The sequence below is a fragment of the Lagopus leucura genome, unplaced genomic scaffold, assembly GCF_019238085.1.
Source record: "Lagopus leucura isolate 7727_CA_CO unplaced genomic scaffold, USGS_WTPT01 Super-Scaffold_100060, whole genome shotgun sequence".
Lineage (NCBI taxonomy): Eukaryota > Metazoa > Chordata > Aves > Galliformes > Phasianidae > Lagopus > Lagopus leucura.
Genome location: NW_024962306.1, coordinates 735,003 through 756,407, shown reverse-complemented (window position 1 = coordinate 756,407; position 21,405 = coordinate 735,003). Strand labels below are relative to the sequence as shown.

The following is a 21,405-nucleotide window of genomic DNA, read 5'->3' as shown; positions in this document are numbered from 1 at the left end:
CGCTGCTCGGCTGCCCCCGTCACGGAGCGCTGCCCGGCGGCGCAGGGCGACGCGGCACGGCCCGGGATCCACCGCGCAGCCCTGCGGAGCCCCGGCAGAGCCGTGCCCTTCAGCAGCCACGGCAGCGAAGCTCCCTTCTTCCTCATCTCCCTTTCAAAATGCCGAAATCCCATCCGTTTGCTCTCCCGGGCTCCATCCCACCAGCACCACGCACAGCCCCGCAGTGCGGTTGTTTCCTTTAGCTCATTTAATGCTGTGTTTGTGTTCCCTTCAGTCCGTGTTTTCATGAGGGAACTCGGGGAGGAATCACTTCTACGTGCCGCTGCCCTCAGTGCAGCGCCCGGCAGCGATGCCTGCTGCAACTCCTCTTACACACTGGGCACTTGCAATCAGCAGGGATGAATTTTTTTTTCACCTGGCACCCAAAGGCTCGGCCTGCCCTCCCCCGACCAGACCTCACGCTCACCCTGCCGGGCAGCTCCTCCTGTTTCTCACCTTTCAGACACTTTGTACTTCTGGAAAACACTGCATCTCAGTGGGAGTTCCCCACGTGTGAACCGGAGCCCACCCCGGGCAGAGCCACGGCACCAGGACCAACCTGAGACCAAAAGCTTCACTGCTTCTCAGCCCCAGGCGCTCCCCGTGAGCACAAGCAGGCTGTCATCTTGAGAGCAGAAACTGGATCTGAGAAGCAGAAGATGAACAGCTGTTCTCAGCACCGCTCTGTGCGCACCTGGCTGGATGCACACAGTTACAGAGCCAGCAGGGCTTCCCCTGCGTTCTGCAGCACCCCCTGCTTTGTCCCGGCAGGACAACTGCTGAGCAGGACAGACAGCCGCAGCACTCACTGCCTTTGGAGGCAACTCCGGGTGGCAAACCATCAGCTGGAAGATCAGAGGCAGAGCTGGAAGCTCCTCTGTGCACTCAGGCACAAACCCGCAGCGATGCCTGCAGACACCCCTGCCTGAGGACAGCCCCCAGGACTGCCCTGCCAGGCCGGGCTGTGCCTCACAGCTGCAGTGCAGGCCCTGCCAAGAGAAACACAGTGAGCAGGCAGGGTAACAATGAAACTCAGTTACAGCTTTATTTAATAACCGGTACAAAGTCCCCCTCAGTCAGAGCCTCCCGGTCCCATTCCCTACCTGAAATGGAGCAGAACATGAGCGTGAGCCTCGGGGGAGCTGCCTCCCAGTGAGTCAGGACTGCTCACCTGGTAAGCATGGATGTTTTGCTCGTCTATTGAGACCTGCAGCATCCTGACCACTCATCCCTTTTCACCCATTAACAGCCAGACCCTGGCACACAGCAGGCATTTCCTTCTTGCTCTCAGTGACCCAGACAGATGCAGAAAGGCAGCAGAACTGCGAATTCCACAAAGACGATGAACAGTACCTGCACAAAGGCATTCACTGCTCAACTGCTGGCCTGAGTCACATGGACACAGGCCATGGCAGTCACTGCCATTCACTGGCATTGCCTGAGCCTCAGTGAAGTCCCTGTGCAGACACGCTGCCTGGGGATGGCAGCAGTGAGAGGCAGAATTGGCAGTGCAGGAGATAGGGGATCTCTGGATGACGAGGGGCACTGCTGCCCATTCCACAACCTACTTGATGCTAAAGATCCTTCCTGTGCCAGGGCAGAACAGTGACTGTGCCTTAACTGCACTCGGGTCCCTGCAGGAAGGGCAGCCTGGAGGCCAGAGCTGCTGCACTTTAATCCCTTGTACTCTGATGAATAGTGCACCTCAGTTAGTGTTCACTTGTTAATTGCTTTGCCCTTTCAGGAGGCTCCGGTAAGAAATCACTCTGCTCCTTCTTAACACACATACAGAGATGAGACCACGACAGTATTTCTGACTGTTGGTTTTCCCACAGCTGCTTGGCACGCCCCGAGTCCTGGAACACAAAGACCTCCTGGTGGGCTCCATGCTCCAGGCACAGCTCTGCCTCGAGCGTCACAGCATCATGGCCTTGCTTTCCCGTGTCCCACAGATGCCATTCCGACTGCACCACAAGGGTCCTTTAGCAGAAGCACAACTAGAAAGCAATTCTAAAACCTCACAAAGCCACAGAAATTATATATAAATGAACAGGGGAGACAATGGCTGTCATCTGCATTGATATACAGCACAGACAGGAGATGGTATCAGCATGTACAGTAACGTGATTTACTAAGACTGCAGAATGTTAAACGGGTTGTATAAAGAGGCTCCGATACCAAGGGCATACAGAAAGGACCAAAGTAATGCCAAGTACAGACTACTAAGGAGGTGGCAGCTCAGATGGGCATGCACAAGTTAGAGAGAACAGTTAATGCCACGTTGTATGAAATGCTAGATTCTGAGTGGGTTCAGTGGGGCGAGTGGAATTGTCTGAATCCAGAAGAAGGACTCCTGCTTAACAGGACACTTCCATGGTTTGAGGTGCATCCTGGAGATCAATTCCGTCTGGGGTTCCAGCACTGCCTTCACCGTGGTTGCTGGCGTGAGACCGGCTGCGGATGCTCTCCCCAGAGCCCACGCTAGAAGAGGAGTGAGTACGTGAGCGCATCAGCCTGGTCATACTGGCTGCTGGCACTGCAAGAGAGAACAAGAGCAGGACTTACAAAGGGAGGAAGCTCGCAGGCTCAGAGCAAGTACCGTGGTCACCAAGTATGTGCTGCTGGGTAAGCGCAGGAAGAGCTGTACCCTCAGGAAGAAAACCCACTCCTCACTGCCAAAACGAAGTCTTTGCACGTCTAAAGCAAGATGTTTAAGGCCCAATTTCAAAAGGTCCAAGGTGAGCGAATGCCAGAAATGTAACTGATCATTTGCAGGTGCAGTCACAGTGAGTGTGTGCAAACCAAGGCAGCTGTTGTACAAGTGACCTTTTGAAAGTCAGTCTCGTCACTCTTGAAAACCACAGAACTGAAATCATGCAACAGTCAACAAAATACAAATGAAAGGTGAGAAACCATAGCAAACACGCTGTACGATGGAACAGCCTAGCCCAGAGCAGGCCAGCAGGACATGCTGAGACGGAGCAGTGCACCCGAAGGATCATTCAACTCAGTACACAGACTTGGGCCAAGGCAGATGCACAGTTGAAGGTACCTGACTCAGTGCTTAGGTGGCTGAGCTGCACATAAGGGACTGGAAACAACACGAGACAAGGAAAGGGATGAATACAGGAAAGAGCCAATTAGTTGCAGAGCGTGACTACAGCTGCACTGCTGCTGGGATCCCCGGCTGCTTTCCCTTCCACTCCCAGCTCACACTGCGCTGCAGCTCCCGCTACTTGAGAACACAGCTGCTAACGAGCATCTCATCAAAAATGTACCTGGCCCAAATCTCTCTGGTGATGTTAGCTGGAAGCTGCAGTGCACTTGGTGACCTCACCTCCCCACCACTGAACACACAACTGCACAGTAGAGACAGAATTTTCCTGAGGTGGGGAAACTGCAATATTATTCTGCAGTTCTCAATACTGGACAGAAATTCTTGCCTTTCCTGGCGTTGATGGCATCAGATTCCAGCTATGAGCAAGGCTTTACTTTCCATCTACAGTGTCAGCATGGATACATCCAACCACTTCAGCCAGTGTGCAGAAGAAACAAGAAAGGCTGTCAGAGAGTTGGTCCATGCAGCTGCAGAGGTGACAAGCTGCTGAGCTTTTGCTCTGCTCTCAGGAGAGGACCTGCTGGCCCACGCTTAGCACTCCTGCACAATCTTGCCAACCAAAGCTGGTAAAACAGCTCTGGGACTAGCTACAAATTCTAGAAGTAGAAAATGACCACTTATCCTTCCCCTGCGCTACACATCCTATTGGCAAGAGATCTGACTCCCAACATGCTGCTGACATCCCTGCTCTGATGACAGCACTTGCTGACTCTATTAGCACTATGAGCACAAGAGACTTGAACGTGGAAATGTTCTCAAGCTTGTGAGATTAATGGGACTTTTTCACACTGCATCTTCCTCTAAAGGGCCAGGGCTTCTGGACAGGCTCGGAGAACAAGATTGTCCCAGTGTGCTCATGCCAGCTACACACAGCACTAGGGAAAAGGACCGCTCTCTTTCAACCTGACACCCACGAGCTGGCCGAGAATCTCTGGCCACATGGAGGCCAATAGGAGCACCACAGTACCATGCTCAGAGGTTACTAGCCATGGGAACCAACCCTCCTGTAACTCCAGCTTTTGAAGGTCTACCATCAACAGACAGGACCTTCTAGCCCCAGCCCCTGGCAGGCAAGGCAGAGCTGTGCCAAGGGGCCTGCAATGGAAGCAGAGTTGACTGAATGCACCAAGCTCTTCTCCTGAGAGCCTCACTCTCTGGAATACCAAGGGCAAGTGAACTCAGGACACAATGTCTTCTGTCTCCATGCACAGGGAGGAGCCACAGGGCAGAACTCTCACATACCCATCACAAGCATGAGGCTGTGCTAACTCCTTCTCCTTTGGAGAAGGCGGCACAGAAGATTTCTGAAGATCTGCTGTCCTTGCAAGCACACTTCTCTGAACTACAACAAACATAGATTTACAACATTTCATCAACACCAGCAACCACCCAAAAAGGGTGGTGCGGATTAAACACACATCAGGGAACAATCCTGGCTTGCTAACTCGTTAGCAGTAGTTGATTTTCCAGCATGGATGGATGTCCTGGCAACCACACTAACTTATGAGTGGGGACACAGATGCCAATGGGCTCAGATGGACCAAAAAGGCTGAGCTCCCCTCAGAATAAACCCACTCCAAACCAGAAAATTGTGTTTGCCACTTACTGTAGCCCATTCCCTGCACAAAGTACTTGAAGGCTTCAGTCAGCTTGCCAGGCTGTGGAAACAGGAAGGGAGGCATTAGTGTGAGCAAAGTGAAGGGCTTGGAACGAATCAAATCCCACGGGAAAGCTGGGAGGCGTTTCTCACCTGAACCACTTGGGGCAGTCCTCCGCAGTCAGCCATCTGCAGGGGAAACAAAAGGACCCTGAGTCTCAGTCCTGCCCCAGCTGCAGGACTGGGCCAGCACTGCCACCCCACCCACCGGGCTGCACTGCCACACTGGGCACTTTTTTAACATTTCACCTCTAAAGCCAAAGCAATTCCCGGCGGCACTTCTGGGGACTCGCTGCTGAAGAAACTCAGCATCCTGGGTGCTGCTCTACCATGCAATCTCAGCCCATACTCTAGAAGCTGAGGAGTAACCCAGCATCTGCTCCTCCTGCTGCTCTTCCCACATCTGGTGTGTTACAATTCTGAGGGACTACAGGTGAAGATGGGGTGGGCTGGTAGAAAGCTATAAAAAGGGGTGATGCTGCTGGCAGTGAGCAGGGTCGAGGCAGGGCACCTCTGCTAATTCTCATTAGATTAATAGGGAACCGGGGATCCCCTGATGACAAACTCTTTTCTCCTGAGTCTGTCTCCATCCAGGGGAATAACACAGCTCTAAGTGATTGTCCAGAAACCTCCTGAAGCTAAACACATGGAAGGCAAACACATAAGTGGAGCTGGCTCAGCAAAAAAAAAAATCAACAAACGTCTTTTTGCAGGCTGGGATGATTCAGGAATAGCACTCACCTTCAGAAGGGTAGTTTTGGTTGGGTCAAGACGTGAATTGCATTCAACCTAAAATAAATGGAGGAAAGAGGTATATAATACAACAGGAAACTCAAAGAGTCAGACGAAAAGCGTGGGGCAGCTGTACCACCAGAGGCAAAGGATTTCTACAGCAACAGAAGCTTCTCCAGAGCCAGAAAGGACTGACCAAGAAAGAAGATAGCAGGTAGGAAAGTAGCAGTGAATGAAGATGCAGTGAGCAAAGGCAGGTCTTCTAATGCAAGTGGACCTTGTGGCAATAGAACATGACTGTTGAGGGAGATGGGGATGTGAATTAATGGGAAAGCATCCCCAACATCTGACTCCCCTGGGCTCTGACAGCAAGACTGGGAGAGAAACAGACTTCTGAACTGTGCAGCACGGAAGGAGATCACAATTCCCCAGCCAGGCAAAGAGGCCACAGCCACCTCTTTTGTGTAGTCCTGCTGTCAACAGAGAATAGGTAGGGACCTATAGGAACAGCAGCTCTAGAGCAGGAGGTCCAGAAGACCCTATCCTCTGTCAGCTGTAGCTGGGAAGCAGTGAGAATCCTCAGGGATATCATCCCAGCAAAGTCAAAACTTTGAGAAAGTCTCTGATTTCTGTACATTCCAGACTGGTGAAAAGGCAGGAGGCCATGAGGAAAAGGCCCTGAATCAGTTCTCCATGCACAACTCTCAGGTCCGAGCTACTGCTTCAGAAAATTCCTACATTCTTCCAAGTTCCTTAAGGAAACTTCTCCTCTTCAGCAAGCCCCTGGCCTCCACACTCCTAAAGGGCACCACAATCCCTGTGCACTGGGCCATGCCACATCTTGTGTATTGTAATTGTGCTGGGAGGGAAGTGGTTATTGGTGTCTGCAGAGAGAACAGGAAGGAGAAGCTGCTGGCTGTTCATTTCCCTGTGACATGGTGCTCTTGCAGAGCTCTATGTTACCTGCCACAACAGAGTCACAACGGCTTCTCTTCAAACCTCAAGTGCCCTCAGTATAACAGCAGCAGAACAGCAACTCGTGAATCGAAAACTGAACTCCAGGCAGCACCCTGGAAGTCTCAGGGAAACATACACGTTCCTGAAAGGGGTCTCCAATGCTTGCTAAGCATGACACATGGGGCTCAAGTACTCTTATTACTCAGATCCTCAGATCAGAGCTGCTCTGCAGGGCTGTCAGGTCTCCCCAGCCTCAGCTCTCACCAATGGCTGACAGTTCTCAATAGATGGGGGGAGAAAAAAGAGCTTTGGACAAAGAGAGACTTTCTGTGGCTAGTTCTGGGCAAGTTGAAAGCTCTGCTGGGTAAGACTGTTTGCTAAATATTCCCTGGGTTAAATGTTAGTTTGTGAGGACGTACCACTGCTTCCACGGCAGGCGAGTTGTCACCAACCACTAGCAAGGCAGGGCACCTGGAAAAACCCCAAACAGAAACGTTACCTACACTGACTCCAAGGGACCTCTGAGATGGCTGAGGTCTGCGTACCAACAGCCTTATGCAACGTTAACAATGCTAAGCAAAATCCCTGCATGTCAACACATCACAGCTTTTTATTTCCACCCAACCCTCCTCCATGGCTTGCACATCCCCTCCATGCACACCAACTATCACTGCTGCTGCACACGTGCTAAAAGATGGACCCAGGGCTGGTAGCAGCACCCTCCCGGACAGCAGAGGGAGCGTGCCTCTGGAGTGAATGTCTGAAAGTTAGCAGTTTAGGAACAACCCAACACCCAACAGAGTGCATTGCCTCTGAGGCTATCTACTGGTCAGCTCTGTATTTTGGTTCAGATTTATGAAAGAAACATAAAAGATGCTGAGAACTTATATTGAAAAACATGATACTAAAGCCTCTGTTGACAAATCTGTGATTTCATGTTCATTTTTGGTACATGCTGTAATTCAAGAAGAGTAATTAACATTCAATGTGAAAAACATACGCAGGAGGCCACTGATCAAGGGGCTGTAAGTTTACACGTGTATTACTCATTCACAGATGAGAAAGGGTTGGGTTAGAGACCCCAATGGACCAGATGGCAGAACTTACACTAAGAGTACCAGGCCTCAGATCCAGCTGAGAACCTCCACCGGCTGGGAACCTGAGGGCCTATAAGCCAGTCTATAAGCAAAGGGATCTCAGCTTTCACAGGAAACGTGCCTTCAGATCCCTGTGAGTCACTTCAGAGGGCAGTGCTCTGTGGTGTACAGCTGCCTGCACGACAGAGCAGGGACTAAGCAGGGAAATCCACCTCTTTCAGGTTAACCAAGATTTAGAGGCTGTGGATGCCTAAAACATCTGCTGGGACTGACAGGAGCAGAAGTCCACATGACAGGCCTGTGCAGCAGTCCCTAGCCCAGCCCAGGCATCCTGCCTCAGCACTGCAATTTGCAGCCTTCATGCACTCCACACACCGGAGGTGGTTTCCGCTTTTTGCTTTCTTGCTTGAAACTTGAAAATTATACATCCCCTGCACTGGCAAACACTAATTCTCCAATGTCTGCCCCTTCTCAGCTGGGCACTGCACAGAATATCTGCTCTGTGACTCATGAGTCACTGGCAAGGTGGGAACTGTCACACCTTCCCATGCCTGCATTGCCACCTCTACAAGAACTGTGCAGGTAACTTTTCTGGGCAGAGCAGGGCAGGGGAAGACTGGCAGCAGCAGCAGCAACCGAAAACTTGCCTAATTTTTCACACAAAATAATCAAAATAATGGTTCAGCAAATACAGTGACTGCTGGGTGGATATGTTACTCCTCTAACCCCACATTCTGGGGAATCTCATCATGTTCTTCCTGAAAGGGCTTCCAGACACCTCTCTGCCTCTCTGGCTGACAGCACTGCAACAAAGCTTGTGACTGTCCTCCCAGCACTTGGGCTAGAGAGGCTCTTGCTAAGAAACAGCAACACCTTTTCTGTTGAAGGAGCTGCATGTAACTAACCAGGCTGATTAACAGTAACTCACTTGAGTGTTTTTGCTGTATTTTCATTGACACCAATCACTGGTCTCTCAATTTCCAGGTCTCTGCGACTGGAAGACAAAGCAGAACAATGCATGAGATCAGCAGAGGCTTACAGTCAAGACATTCAAAAAACAACCATGCACGCTGGCACCCTGGTGACAGAAAACCACTCCCTGTGTAGCACCATGAGCGCGAGCCCCAGTAGTCACTGCCAGAAAATGGGATCTGTGGCAAATTTGCTGTATGCCTTGAGAGAAGACCCAAAGGGGTCTGAAAGGGCCTTCCAGGTATGACACTGAGCTTGGCCCCAGACTACAGCTGAAGGGCTACACTTAGGACATAGCTTCCCACAGAAGAATATCAGCAGAATAATATATATGGTAACAAATCTACTGAGCAGGATGGGTATAGGAGCAGTACTGAACCCAGCAGGCAAATAAGTATCCTGTACCTGTTGTATGAGGTGAGGAACAGCTGAAGGTTATCTTGGTTAATGTCCTGTGCGATATGAAGCCGGTATGTTTGGATCAAATCTAGATTTGCCTGCAGCTCCTCCTGTGTAAAAGCAAAAGAACAAAAAGATAAGGAACACATCTTTTTTTCACATGTAAAAATAATTCATAAGAAATTATGTTCATAAAAATACTGCAGCATCGAACTGTCTCCATACACGCTGCTCAGTGATGGTCAACAGCCCACAGGACAGTGGCTGCAGGCTGCACCGTATCTGGGTCACATCGAGTGGAAATGAATGCTAAGTGCAATGTGTTGGTAACGTGACTGTACTTTCACAAATGGCAGCACACGTGCTGTTGCAGGTGTATAAAGGTTTCTTCAGATGGTTTAAAACAGCTCCTAAGCCTCAGCAATGCTTATAAAGGTACCAATCATTCTGCTTTGGGAAGGTTTTCCACTTACGTTTAATGTTAAAGAAGAAAAGCTTTAGAGGTAAGTGCCAACACTGAGACCAAAGGAGAATTAATCCAACACCCAGCTCAGTGAAGAAATTGCATTCCAATGTGAGGGGAAGGTGTGGGATGCAGGGAAACACTACACATAATGAAGGGATGAGAAAAGCATGTGCTCAAAGCAGGAGGAAGCCAACTGCCTCCCTTCACTGCCAATGTGTGACATAACAGGGTCTTCAGGTCAAGGATTAACCTGCTGCAGGTCATATGCTGTGCACATGAGGCATGGATCCTTTCCATTTCCCTACAATCTTGCTGACTGAGAGTCAGCAAACCCCAGACAGAAGGCATCATTGTAGCTGAAGTCTTCCAAAAAGGCTATTTTGACTCTGCTGAAATTGAAGGGGAAGGAAATGCAGCAGTTCTGGACACACACCATAACCCCTGTCAATCCCAGCCAATCTGTCCTCTGCCTACAGCCCAATCTCCTCCACACTGGCTACAGAGAACTGTCTGCCACGTGTTCCTGCAGACACTTCCCTGGGCAGCACAAAGGAAGATGCTGTGCAGCACTGGCAGTGTGGGGCACTACTTTCTTTGCCACACCTGGAGTCTGGAGACAGCCAAGTCAGTGCAATTGTGAGGATGCACCTGCTCCACTCAGCATGCAAAACCCTGATGCAAGCTTGCCACATAGAGAAGATAACACTGTCTGTGGCAACCCTTATTTGATGGACCAGGGCTTCTTCAGAGCACGAACATCCAGAAGTCAGAGGTACATGTGAGGGATCCCCCATGCAGGGGCAACATTAACACCTGTTGGTTACTTACATGTCCAAAGTGATGTGCCAAGACAATATCCACTATGTTGGTTGTCCAGCCTGAAAACTGAAGAGTGAGAATGAATGAGGGAGAGCACTGGAAAATGCTGTTTCATTACAACTTTCAAAGCAGCTCTGCAGAGTAAAGAAAATAACAAAGAAAACTTTTCAAGGGATATGAGAAACAAATGCCTGAGGTTTGGGATGGACCCACACGGCTCCACAGAAGCACACACAGCAGACAACTCTCCAGAAATGTGGAAACTTTAAACAGCTTCAGGTAGCTAGAATAACAGAATTATTAAAAGAGTTGCTCAAATTCAGCTAGATGAATCCTGACAGCACAAGTACTAAATCAGAGGAAAGATCAGTGCTCAGAAGCAACTCATCTTCACGTAGTTTACCAGGATTACTCACTCACACATGATCACACCCACTCCTGCTTCTATGGTACAGGTCCTGCTACACCCAGACCAAGGACACAGCAGGGAAAGAAATGAGATTTTGCAGTTTTGGCCATAAAATTCCTGTACTCAGTCCTTTTCTTACTCTACCCACTGTTCATTAAGCACCGTGGAGAGAAGGTATGTAGGGGCTGGAAAATCTCACCTTGGATGCTGCCCAGTCAATCCAGCCTTTTGCACATGGATCAACATTAATAAGCACCAGTCCCTCCACCAGGTCCGGGTGGCTGAGCTGTGGGAAGAGAGCACAAGCACACTCAGAGGAGGGCTTAAGCCACACTGGGAGGTGCATCAGCTGCAAGTTTCTTTCAAGAGGAAGGCAAGGCAAAAGACCCCTCCCCCTGCTCCAGCCTGCCATCCCAGAGCCCTACAGTCTCTTTAGGAACTGCTTGTGAACACAAAAGCAATCAATCTAACAGAAGGGAAAAGCTTCAAGCTCTAGGCTCACTCAAAGGCTGAAATTTTAGTGAAGCTCATGCTTTGTTCCAGTGCACAGATGAGCACCAGTGAAGCAGAAGGAAACAACTCTGCCCCTCAGAAGGCAATGGTCTGCAATCCACGTAGCATGACAAGGGCTTTCTAACACTTCATTGAGCCAGATTTTAAGTGATTTCTTTACTAAGCCTCAAAATTACACAACATACAAAAAGTAAAGAACAGAGAAAACATCAGTGCCTTAAACTCAACTAAGCTCTCCCCTAACAAAATCCTGATTATAAGAAATAGGAAGCAGATATTTCTTTGTAAGTGGGGTAACTGCATGTGGCTTTAAGAAGCAATTAGTGGCCTAAACCATGAGCAACTCTCTGCACTCAACAAATTCAAACAAACTTTACTGAGAATGTCACAGCTCAGTGTCTGCTTTTAGAACTGAATGATTCAGATAAATACCAGGGCCATGTCCACTGATTTTACGTACTCACTAATACTCCATCAAGGAAAAATGCAGAAGTAAGTAACAACATAAAGGCAGTGTGCCTCTTTGCTAAAGGTAGAGTGCTAAATTCTCCTCCTTTCCACTGAAAAGCACACTCGTCATCTGTGCTGATCCACAGAACATCACCAGATCAACTGTTTGGTGCCCCCAGCACTGGCAGCAGCATGCAGTAGCGCAGTCAGATGGTATTTGTGAAGACAGCACTACCTTCAGTATTTTGTTTACAACCAATCATTCTCAGGCTTGGCATTTCTAGCAGCCAGGATGGGCTCTGCTGACTCAAAGACATCACGTTACTCTCTTTCCATACCTGACATAGCTTCAGTTGCTCCAATTTAACCATCTCAATACAAGAAGCTCTCGCAAAGCTCCCTGCACACCTACTGTAATTACTGCTACTTTGCCCATGCCCCACACGTGGTCTGTTTGATAAGTAAAGACCCCAGCTCGTATAAGCCACAAGGAATGAAGAGATACTTACTGCACACCGGCTGAGGACATATGCGCCAGCTCCCAGCCCAATCCCAATGAAGCTTTTCAGGCTGAAATACAGGCATTTTACCATTAGTAAGGCTGATCTAAGCTCACAGCTGAAGCATCCCAAAAGGCAAAGCTTTTCCCCTCCTCTGAACAGTATCCAGCTGTTCACTTATGGTTCATTTTCAAAACGACCCAGCAATGATTCAGCAGCCATAAATTGTCTCATGTGGCAGACAATGATCTCAGCGTAAGAACCAGACAGAGTTACACAGGTTAGGAGGCACTCAGGCCCCCTGGGACAACTCAGTGGGCAAATCAGATATTTCAAGCATCGACAGAGGGGGTGCTGGAATGGTTGCATCCAGCTGGCTCATCCTGTTTCTTTTCAGAGACTTACTTCAGGTGTGTCAGAACCGCAGGCAGCATTTCAGCCAGTTCATCCATAGTGGGATACTGGTACCTGAAAACCAAGAGAGACTGAAATCAAAGCACCTTCAAATGCAGCTCTTCAGAAGTTAGCTCCCAATTCTACTCAACGTAGGAGATTATTCTACAGTGATGCTCTAATGATAGGTCATTATTCTACAGTGCTACTGTAGTCCAGGAAGCAACACGGATCCCAGCTCTCAAAGCAAGACTAACAGAAAGCTCTATTTAGGCAGCCAGGCATCTGTGGGAGGGTGGACAGACAGAGGAATGCCAGCTAGACTGCAGTGTGCTGGGCTCATGCTCAAGTCAGGGAGCTGATGCCAGTGCTCACCACTACCAAGAGCCAATAGTGGCAGGAGAATCCCTTGCATATTTCTCTGGAAGCTTCCTCATCTTTCACTTCCTCTGCTCCTGAAAGCTGCTTCCCACCATGTCCTGCCCTAGCAGTCCCAGTTGGTTTAAACTAGGTTCCACCACAGCCCAGACTGCAACCGTGTCTGGAACTATAAGTGTCTCTGCAGAGCTCATACCCAGATGGGAAGGGAGGGGCTCCTTCCTGTTGGCCTGGCGCATCCACATGGCACACAGCAAAATGGTGAGTGATCTCCTGCATATCTTCGAAGTTAAAGAATGCATTGAAACAGGATTTGTCTGCAAAAGGAAAAAAAAAGACATGAGGCATTCCCTGAAGAAGTTTTACTGCCATCCAAACATCATGGCACACACTTGCACGAGCCCAACCCCCATGCTGAGTCTGTGGGACGGGGGGTGCTGGTGACAGTGCTGCTCTGCCCCACTGACTGCACGCAGCAACGAGTCTTAGCAAAATAACTGCCACGAGTGAGGGCAGACAGGCAGACACCACCCAGCGTGCATGCCTAGGAAAATCGTGCCTTGTAGTGCTTGCGCACTCGTGGTGCATACTGAGGAGCACCTATGTGAACACAACAGCACTTATGGAGTGGGATGGGGGGAAAAGAGCAGCTGAGCCCACTACAGACATTACAGCACTTCCTTAGCCTTATAGAAGAGACTTGCTCACCTCCCACTGTTCAGGGGAATGGACACCTCAAGGTGAGCAGCTCTATCAAACAGTGCTACAAGCCAGCTAAAGCCCTGTAGCGTGGTGGATCCACTTTCACTCCAGCTCCATCTATTGAGGGCTGTTGGAGGGCAGGGGCATGCCCCATGCTCTCTCTCAAGCAGACCTTTATCTTTGTACCCTGGAATAATTTGTCCCATTTCAGCTTCAGGCCAGACGCAGTGCTTGCCACATTCAAACAATAAAACAAGTACAATCACAAACACTTCGGAGTCCTGGGAACGCAAGGGCTTACGGTTGAGGCCAATGTCATGGTACGTGAGGATGACAGGTCTGTTCCCCTTGGGTGTGCCTCGCATGGTGACATGGACCACTCCGAAAGCTGTCTCAATATCATGTTCCTGCAGAGAGAGAAGAAGCAGCCTCAGCATTACACATACTGGCTGTGCTGTGGGAAGCCCAGCAGTAAGTGTCTCATCCATATTTTACCACTGCTGCTCTGTTCCATGTCAGCAACTTTGTCAGACCTCCGTCTTTCCACAGCCACTGCCAGAAACAGGTTGCTTTTGTACAGATATGTGAAGGGTTTGGCGCTGTGCCCAAGATCTCATCTCAGTGGGTGATGTTGCTGCACAGTAATGGAGGCTCAGTGTCATCTGTCCATCTGACTGTCCGTGGCACCACCAAAGCAGCTCCTTTCCCGCAGTCATGCCCTTCACTCCCCAGCTGGCATCCCTCCCCTATTGCAACCTATTGCTCAGCATGCTTACAGCCCAAACCACTGGGATCGCTGTGCTGAGGGGCAGCTGAGGGAGCACAGCGATGCCAGGGAGGCCACCAGCAGCCCAAGCCCCTGGGGACCACACACCTGAACACTCTGAAACTGCAGAACAGCAGAGAGCAACAAGAGCACAGCTCTGCAGGCCCAGCCGCTGGCTGCATGGAACGCTGGCACCCAGGGCATTGGATGAGAGCCTGGCCCCTTGTCTCAGAACTGTGGCAACAGAAGCAAGCTGCCAGAGTCACCCTGCCCAAAGGAGCCCAAATCTCCCTGCTTGGCTGTGCAGCCTGACTTTCTGTCTTGCAATCCTTCCTGCAGTGCAAACCACCTCTGGCTGCCCCCATCCTCAGAGAACTGCTGGGTTTTACTTGCATGCTGCTGTTGCACTGCACACATGGAAAAGCCAGGGTGCCCAGCAAGCAGCAATGAGCTGCCTGCACTGCATGTGCAGTGAGGTTCTCCAGCACTAGTCTCTGCCTCTTGCTGCCTTTTCTCAGTGCTCCGTGCTGCTCTGCTACAGAGGGGACACATCCTGCTTTGTGCTGCAGTGATACCCTCACAGCCACAGCAGCAGCCCTCATTCTAGTGTTCAGAAAATTAGTGGGTGTGAATCAGTCCTCTGCCATAGCTGGCAGCTTTTGGAGGAGGCCCACGCTGCGCATTGAGCGCTGCTGCTGGAGCAGTTGGCAGCAGCAAGCTCCTGGGATTGCCCAGAGAGGGCCAAAGCAGCAGCAGCCTGCAACACCCCACATCCAAGCGGACCAACTGGCTGCCTGCCATGGAAAGCAGGGCTCTGCCATAAGCAGCTTTAACTCACTGACCTGGCAGGAAGCTATCCAAACTACCCAGCTGCTTTTTTTTTTTTTTTTAATCTGACTTTGTTAGATTTCTGCCAGGTCAGTGAGTTAAGAAGCTCACAGGGAGGTCTGATAAATGCTGGTGCGGGCTCCAAGCCAGACAGAGCGCACAGACTGGCCGAAGCAATAACCCTGCCCTGAGCAGCCGGGTCTGACTGACTCACATCCCGTGCATCTGCAGCCCCCAGAGGACTGCGAGGGTTTTATAAGCAGCAACAAAAGGTCAGCCATCAAGCAGGAGCACAAAACTCAAACTGAGCTAACAGTGAAAAAAGCACAAAAACAACAAAAGATCTGAAGACATTAAAATAGTCAGCAGTTCAGTGCCTTCCTGGAATTACACTCTATCTCACCACCAGGGCCACACGCACTGCTACCAGGTCAAAGACGGGAGAAGGTACTCGAAACAGAAGCATCCAGCGCTCTTCAGTCCTGTGGTTCCAGCACCTTGATGCGCTTTATAATGCAACAGCTTGCATTTTTGTGCAGGCTTTGTGTCCAAAATGTGTGCTTCCCTTAGCTCTATGGTAAGGAAGGGAAAGAGTTCCCTTGAGCTAAAAAACAATCCTTGCTCCCCCATTTACTTTGGTTCTGTAAATGGCACAGATTGAGATTTCAGCAGGTGAGATAACTTTCTGAGAAGAGGGTTCTCACATGACTGCTGGGCTCCAGCCCAACACAGAGGGTCTCCCCTCTCCAATCCTTCAGCCACATTAACAGCTCAAACAAAGGGAATGTCCACCGGAGATGGGAAGCACCTTGAGGAAAGCCATCCCCAGCACATCTCAGAGAGGAGTGCTGTGAAAGCAATAAGATGCTACACGAGCAAACGTCTTGCTCTACCAAGTCAGACACTACACTCAAGAGAAGGGTCTCTGTGTTTACTTTTTTAACAACACACTGCAACACCGAGCTGATCTCCTTCCCAAGATTTCTTAGGCAGGGAAGACCGAGCTTCTCTCCCAGCCCCCTTGCATATATTTCCTGCTTCATTTTTCCGGTGAACTTCAATTTCTCTGAAACCATGCCCTGGAGCCATAGGGCTTTTCTCTTCACCTGTGATGGAGGAGGACAAAAACATGCTCAGACATCACACCATTACACAACACACACGGCTTCCCTGCCACCTGCTTCCCTCCACAGCTCTCCCACATATCAGAGCCAAAGGATAGCATGAGGCAGGTGCTTAATATAGAGCTTAGGTATCATATTCTAGATGACAACAACGGTCACTGCATATGTAAGATACAACTGCTATCTCCAATTGGCCAAGGAAAGCAGAAGTTATTATTTAATTAGTAGGTTATTACCACTCCAATCATGGAGCAAGCCCAGCTGCAACAGATAGCTCCCTGCACACAGCCCTGCCTGCTGGCCACACAGCGTGAGCCCTGCCTCGTTGCACTGCCCACATAAAGTTCTGCCTGTTTGCCCACTGCTCCTGTGCTGGATGCTGTCAGACACCAATCTCCTTCATTTCTCAGGTGCTGCTGTGTGTGGGTTCCGGCCCCTGCTCAGACCAGCTCCAACACACTGCACCGGTGCAGCCCCTGGACACCCCAGGATTGCTGGTTGGCAGCACAGGAGAATGCAAGTGGCAAAGATGTGACCAGGAGACAGCCAGATTTTAACAAATGCACTCTCAGCAAAATAAGGGAGGTGAAGGCAAGAGATGATGATGATCTACAGCTGTGTTTTGAAATGCTTGAGAACGTTTGATTTTCACTTAGAGACTGGAAACTTTGTCAGAGGTTTTTCTGAAGAGATGTTATCTTCTGCCCTCATTTGTACAGTAGGAAAAACCCAGCCGGCAGCCGCAGGCACCGCGCTGCAGGAGGGAAGGCAGCAGCAGCTCTCGCTGGCCGCAGGGCCCAGCCCATGACGCACGCCCGGCGCACAGCAGCGTGCCGCTGGCCACATGCCGGCAGCTGCTATTGATCAGCCCAAACCCCGCCTGGAACCAGGCTTCAGAAATTAGCAGCGCCCTCGGGACGTGTGTGAGAAGTGCCCTGATGGAGGAGCAGCAGGGATGGAGCGGGGCAGAGCAGCTGCAGCTGGCCGCACCGCAGGTCCAGCAACCCCGCCAGTCTGACTGAAAGAGCGGGTGCTTTGGGAATAGGGCAGGCACACTGACGCATCCTCAAAGATCTGCATCTTGGACCCTTCATTTTCCAAACCTGCAACCATATGTAGGTGAAAAGAGACAACTGAACTGGAGGAATAGCTTCTGCAGTCACCCTAAGACCAGAATAGCCAAAGCAATACAGTGCAGGCAGTGGAACATCCTTCCCCTACCTCGCACCTGCTGGTTTTGCCTTCGGCTTGGAAGGCAGTGAGCAGCCAACCCCACTGCCACAACCCACAGCAGTGACACCAAGCAGCGAGTTGGACTGCCCTTCACCCGTCCCTTCTCCTGTCTGAGGTTCTCAAGCCTGTATGGCCGCCCCGGTCTGCAGCTTCTATCTGCCTGCACTGCTGGTGCCCGTCTCGCTCCGTCCTTCCCGAGCTGAGGGGCTGGCAGAATGTCAAATGTGGGCGTGATGTGGATTTATACAGGAGCACAATGAGGTTGCTTTGTTCTCTGTTCCTGATAAACAACAATTGATTTGCTTTGTTGAAAGCCTTGAGCCCTGCGCTGACATTTCCACTCATCTCTCGTAATGTCTTACTGCCTCTGGGTTATCACCAGCCCTGAGCCCGCTCCTGCATTCCACTGCAAGATGGTTCGACTCAATGAGCACCACGTTTACTTATCCATAGGCAGATAAAAGTTGCCACTGCACCTTTCATCACTTTTTTCCAGGTCATTTAGGAACAGGTTTACCTCTCTAGTGACCTCATACTACTATAAAAATAACTAACTTCTGTTCTTTAACCAGTATTTAATCCATGAAAGGACCATTTCACTTAATCCAATGCCCCACAGGTCCCTTAAGAGCCTTTTGGGAGGGAGGCTTGTCTTTTGGAAATCCAAGTAGGCTGCATTAACTGAACTGCCTTTATTTATGTGTTACTAACCCCCCCCAAAGGACTCCACAGCTCTGCAGAGCACAACTTCCCCTCACAGACATCATCCCAACGTTCATCTACAGGATCTGTTAATTGCACTCCCTGCTAGCTGTACCAGCCTGCAAGGTACAGCTGGTCAGTGAATTCCCAAATCTTCCCTGGGACCCCTTCTAAAAATTGTGATGCGGGGGAAGCACTGCAGCCCTCAGGCAGCTTCAACAGATGAATGTAACCTCTCACTTAACAAGCCAACTATTCAATTCTTAAGCTCATTTTCTGCTTCTGGGTTGATACAAGCAGCCCTGACACCCAGCTGTAAAATCACGCCTTTTATTTGTTTTATAGTCTCTGCAACGGGAACTGTGGTTTCAGGCAGGCTCTCTGCTGACTCCACCATGGTAACCTCCAAGCTGCTCCACGGCAAGCTCACACACAACAAAAAAATTAAGTTCAGTTTTTCTGGTACAGCTAGATCTACTCCAAGTCCTTCCTTCAGAGACCGAGCAGCCAGCAGCACCCTGAACTCTCTGACATCTTCCATGGCTGATAGCTTTGAAACAGGACAAGCAATTCCCCCCCCTTGCAAGTCATCAAATTCCCCTGTGTCTGCTCTTTTCATACATTTAATCTGCAGTAGTTTGTAACCTTTTACAATTTCTCCTGCTTTTTTAAAAAAAGCTTTTTTTTTTTTCATTTGTTTCCAACAGCCTCCATGCCTTTCTGTTTAGTCATGCTGGCTTCCTTGCACCATTTCTCACATCTGGTAGATGGAGGGCCTTTGCTCTTTGCCTCCATTTTGGTGTCCTTAAGAAGTCCCAGTACTGCTGCAAAACTGCAGATCTTAACTGCCCAGCTAAACTTATTTTCAGCAAGATTTTCTGTTTCTGTGCAGCACTTGCCTAAACCTTCTGAGTACAGAATCAGTACAGAAGCTCTCTTCTGGAAAGGGTGTTGACCTGAAGCACATTACGGTGCCCAACATACAGCAGCTCTTTACAAGAACATTTTGAATACATTTTTCTGCCCTGCTCAGAATCTCTCCTTTTCCTCCCCAGGGCTCCCAAGCCTGTTGCTCCAAAGAAGTCTGCATCTAGAAATGGAGTCTTAGCGTTGCGTCCTACAGTCGTATCTGCCTGACTGACAGAGGGCAGCTGAGACCAGCCTGCAAAGTCACTGGAACAACAAAACATAATTTTCCTATCTAGGCCTGGAATTTCAATCCAAAGGGAACCTATAGTATTCACTGACGTAATTTAGAGTCAAATCAGATCAACAAACTTCCTGCAACACCCATGTGCATCTTCCACCACCTCTCCTCCCACACTGCATCCAGCTATTGCTCCCACTGTCACAGTCCACAAAGATGGCCCTCAACTCTCTTCTGTGGTCTCAGACAAGAATACAACAACCACTGGCAGAACCCAAACAAAACTGAGATTTGGGGTGCAAGTTCTTGTTACAGATTGGCTGACTTGAAGACGTGCAGTTGAGAGGAGAACTGCCCTCAGCACCCTGCCCTTCCCGTGTCCAGGGCAGCCAGCAGTCACACAGACACCTGCAAACAGGGTGCAGCAGGCTTCCTTTTCACATCAGGAGCAGCTCACCCTGCAGTCACAGGGCTTCTTCAGCTGGAAAGCAGGCACTAGGAGTGCAGACACGGAGGCTCAACTCACCCTAGCTCTACCGTTAAGAACTGCTCTCTGGTAGGGGCTGGGCAGAAGAACACAGCAACTGACAAAGGCCAGCAATGCCACTGACCTCCTAAAGGCCTGTGATTTCAGCAATGTGCCTTATGGACCCAGCTCCTTTTAACCTCTTATGTCTCAGAAAAGGAAACGCTGTGAACTTCAAAGGGTTCAGCATCAGAAGGTGATAAGACACAGCCTGACAGCAGCTTTAAACCATTTTAGATAAAACACAGACATAGGAATTGCTGGGAGCTATTCCTTGCTGGGGATTTGCAGAAGGCCAGTTGAGGCTGTGACATTATCCTATTTGGCCCTAACATCTTTGAATGATTCTTAAGCTCAGGAAGCAAACGCACACCCAAACATGACTGCCAAAGTACAGATCTTCTGTGGGCTGAAGATGGGAAGAAGCGGACACACACCCAACGTGGCAAAAAGTTCACCTGGGGGGACCTTCTCTGGTACCACCTGCTGCTCCTGGCCAGAAAGGGAAGCAATGTTAGGTGCCACAGAAGATTCCTAATATTAAGAAAAATCAGATCTGACAGAGGAAACTTCCAAAAGCAGTTTCAGAGGCAGTAAGGCTTGCTTGGAGCTCTGAGCCTGGGGCAGTGAGCAGAGGGAGCTGGGCGCAGGGCTGCGGCAGCCCCTCTCTGAGCTGCCCTCTCTCCACTATAGCTCTGTACAGGATCCAGAGCTTAAGCTTCAGAAGTTATTAAAGTCTGAAGTAAACAATTTGTTTCACAGTGGGAATGATTAACAATGAGAATTCAAATTAGCAGTGCTTTTCACAACTAATTTATTAAGCTTCCTTTCTGGCATTGCCAGACGAGTTCTAATCACAGTGTGAGGCTGTTCAAAGTTCAATATTATTTTCCTGGAAAAAATTAGAATTGATTTTATTTGGAGATCAAAAAGAAAGAATATATCTGTTAAATCTTTTCCATCTTATGCTTTCAGGTCTGGTAGAACATAAAGCAGCAAGGTGTCTGCTGCCTACATTCTGCTTGCAGCCCAGAAGGCCACCTGTCCTGGGCTGCATCCAGACAAGTGTGACCAGCAGGTCGAGGGAGGTGCAGCCCCTCTGCTCTGCTCTGCTGAGACCCCACCTGGAGCACTGCGTCCAGTTCTGGAGCCCCTGACACAAGGACATGGAGCTGTGGGAGCAGGTCCAGAGGAGGGCCATGGAGATGATCGGAGGGCTGGAGCACCTCCTCTGTGAGGACAGGCTGGGAGAGCTGGGGCTCTGCAGCATGGAGAAGAGAAGGATTTGAGGAGACCTTACAGCAACCTTCCAGTACCTGAAGGAGCCTAGAGGGAAGCTGGGGAGGGACTTCTTAAAAGGGCACGAAGCGACAGGACAAGGGGAAATGGTTTTAAACTGGAAGATAACTGATTTAGACAGATTCAGGAGGAAATTCTTTACTGTGAGGGTGGCGAGGCACTGGAATGAACGGTTTGCC

General features: G+C 49.8%; 1 protein-coding gene across 3 annotated transcripts in view; it reads right to left on the bottom strand.

The window, feature by feature from the left end:
- Positions 1-1,059: 1,059 nt before the first annotated feature.
- The window catches only part of NDRG3 (NDRG family member 3), a 54,189-nt gene continuing 33,843 nt past the window's right edge, over positions 1,060-21,405 (bottom strand). For 2 of the 3 annotated variants that reach the window (XM_042886667.1, XM_042886668.1), the window contains exons 4-17: positions 13,903-14,008; positions 13,096-13,216; positions 12,534-12,596; positions 12,138-12,198; positions 10,865-10,951; positions 10,266-10,322; positions 8,978-9,081; positions 8,529-8,594; positions 6,923-6,974; positions 5,556-5,603; positions 4,908-4,943; positions 4,764-4,815; positions 3,092-3,130; positions 1,060-2,575 (exon numbers count right to left, since the gene is read on the bottom strand). In XM_042886667.1, the coding sequence (XP_042742601.1) occupies positions 2,397-2,575; positions 3,092-3,130; positions 4,764-4,815; positions 4,908-4,943; positions 5,556-5,603; positions 6,923-6,974; positions 8,529-8,594; positions 8,978-9,081; positions 10,266-10,322; positions 10,865-10,951; positions 12,138-12,198; positions 12,534-12,596; positions 13,096-13,216; positions 13,903-14,008 (1,071 nt within the window). In that variant the 3' untranslated portion in view covers positions 1,060-2,396. The remainder of the gene's footprint in view (positions 2,576-3,091; positions 3,131-4,763; positions 4,816-4,907; positions 4,944-5,555; positions 5,604-6,922; positions 6,975-8,528; positions 8,595-8,977; positions 9,082-10,265; positions 10,323-10,864; positions 10,952-12,137; positions 12,199-12,533; positions 12,597-13,095; positions 13,217-13,902; positions 14,009-21,405) is intronic. The other variant, XM_042886669.1, reaches the window with a different exon arrangement.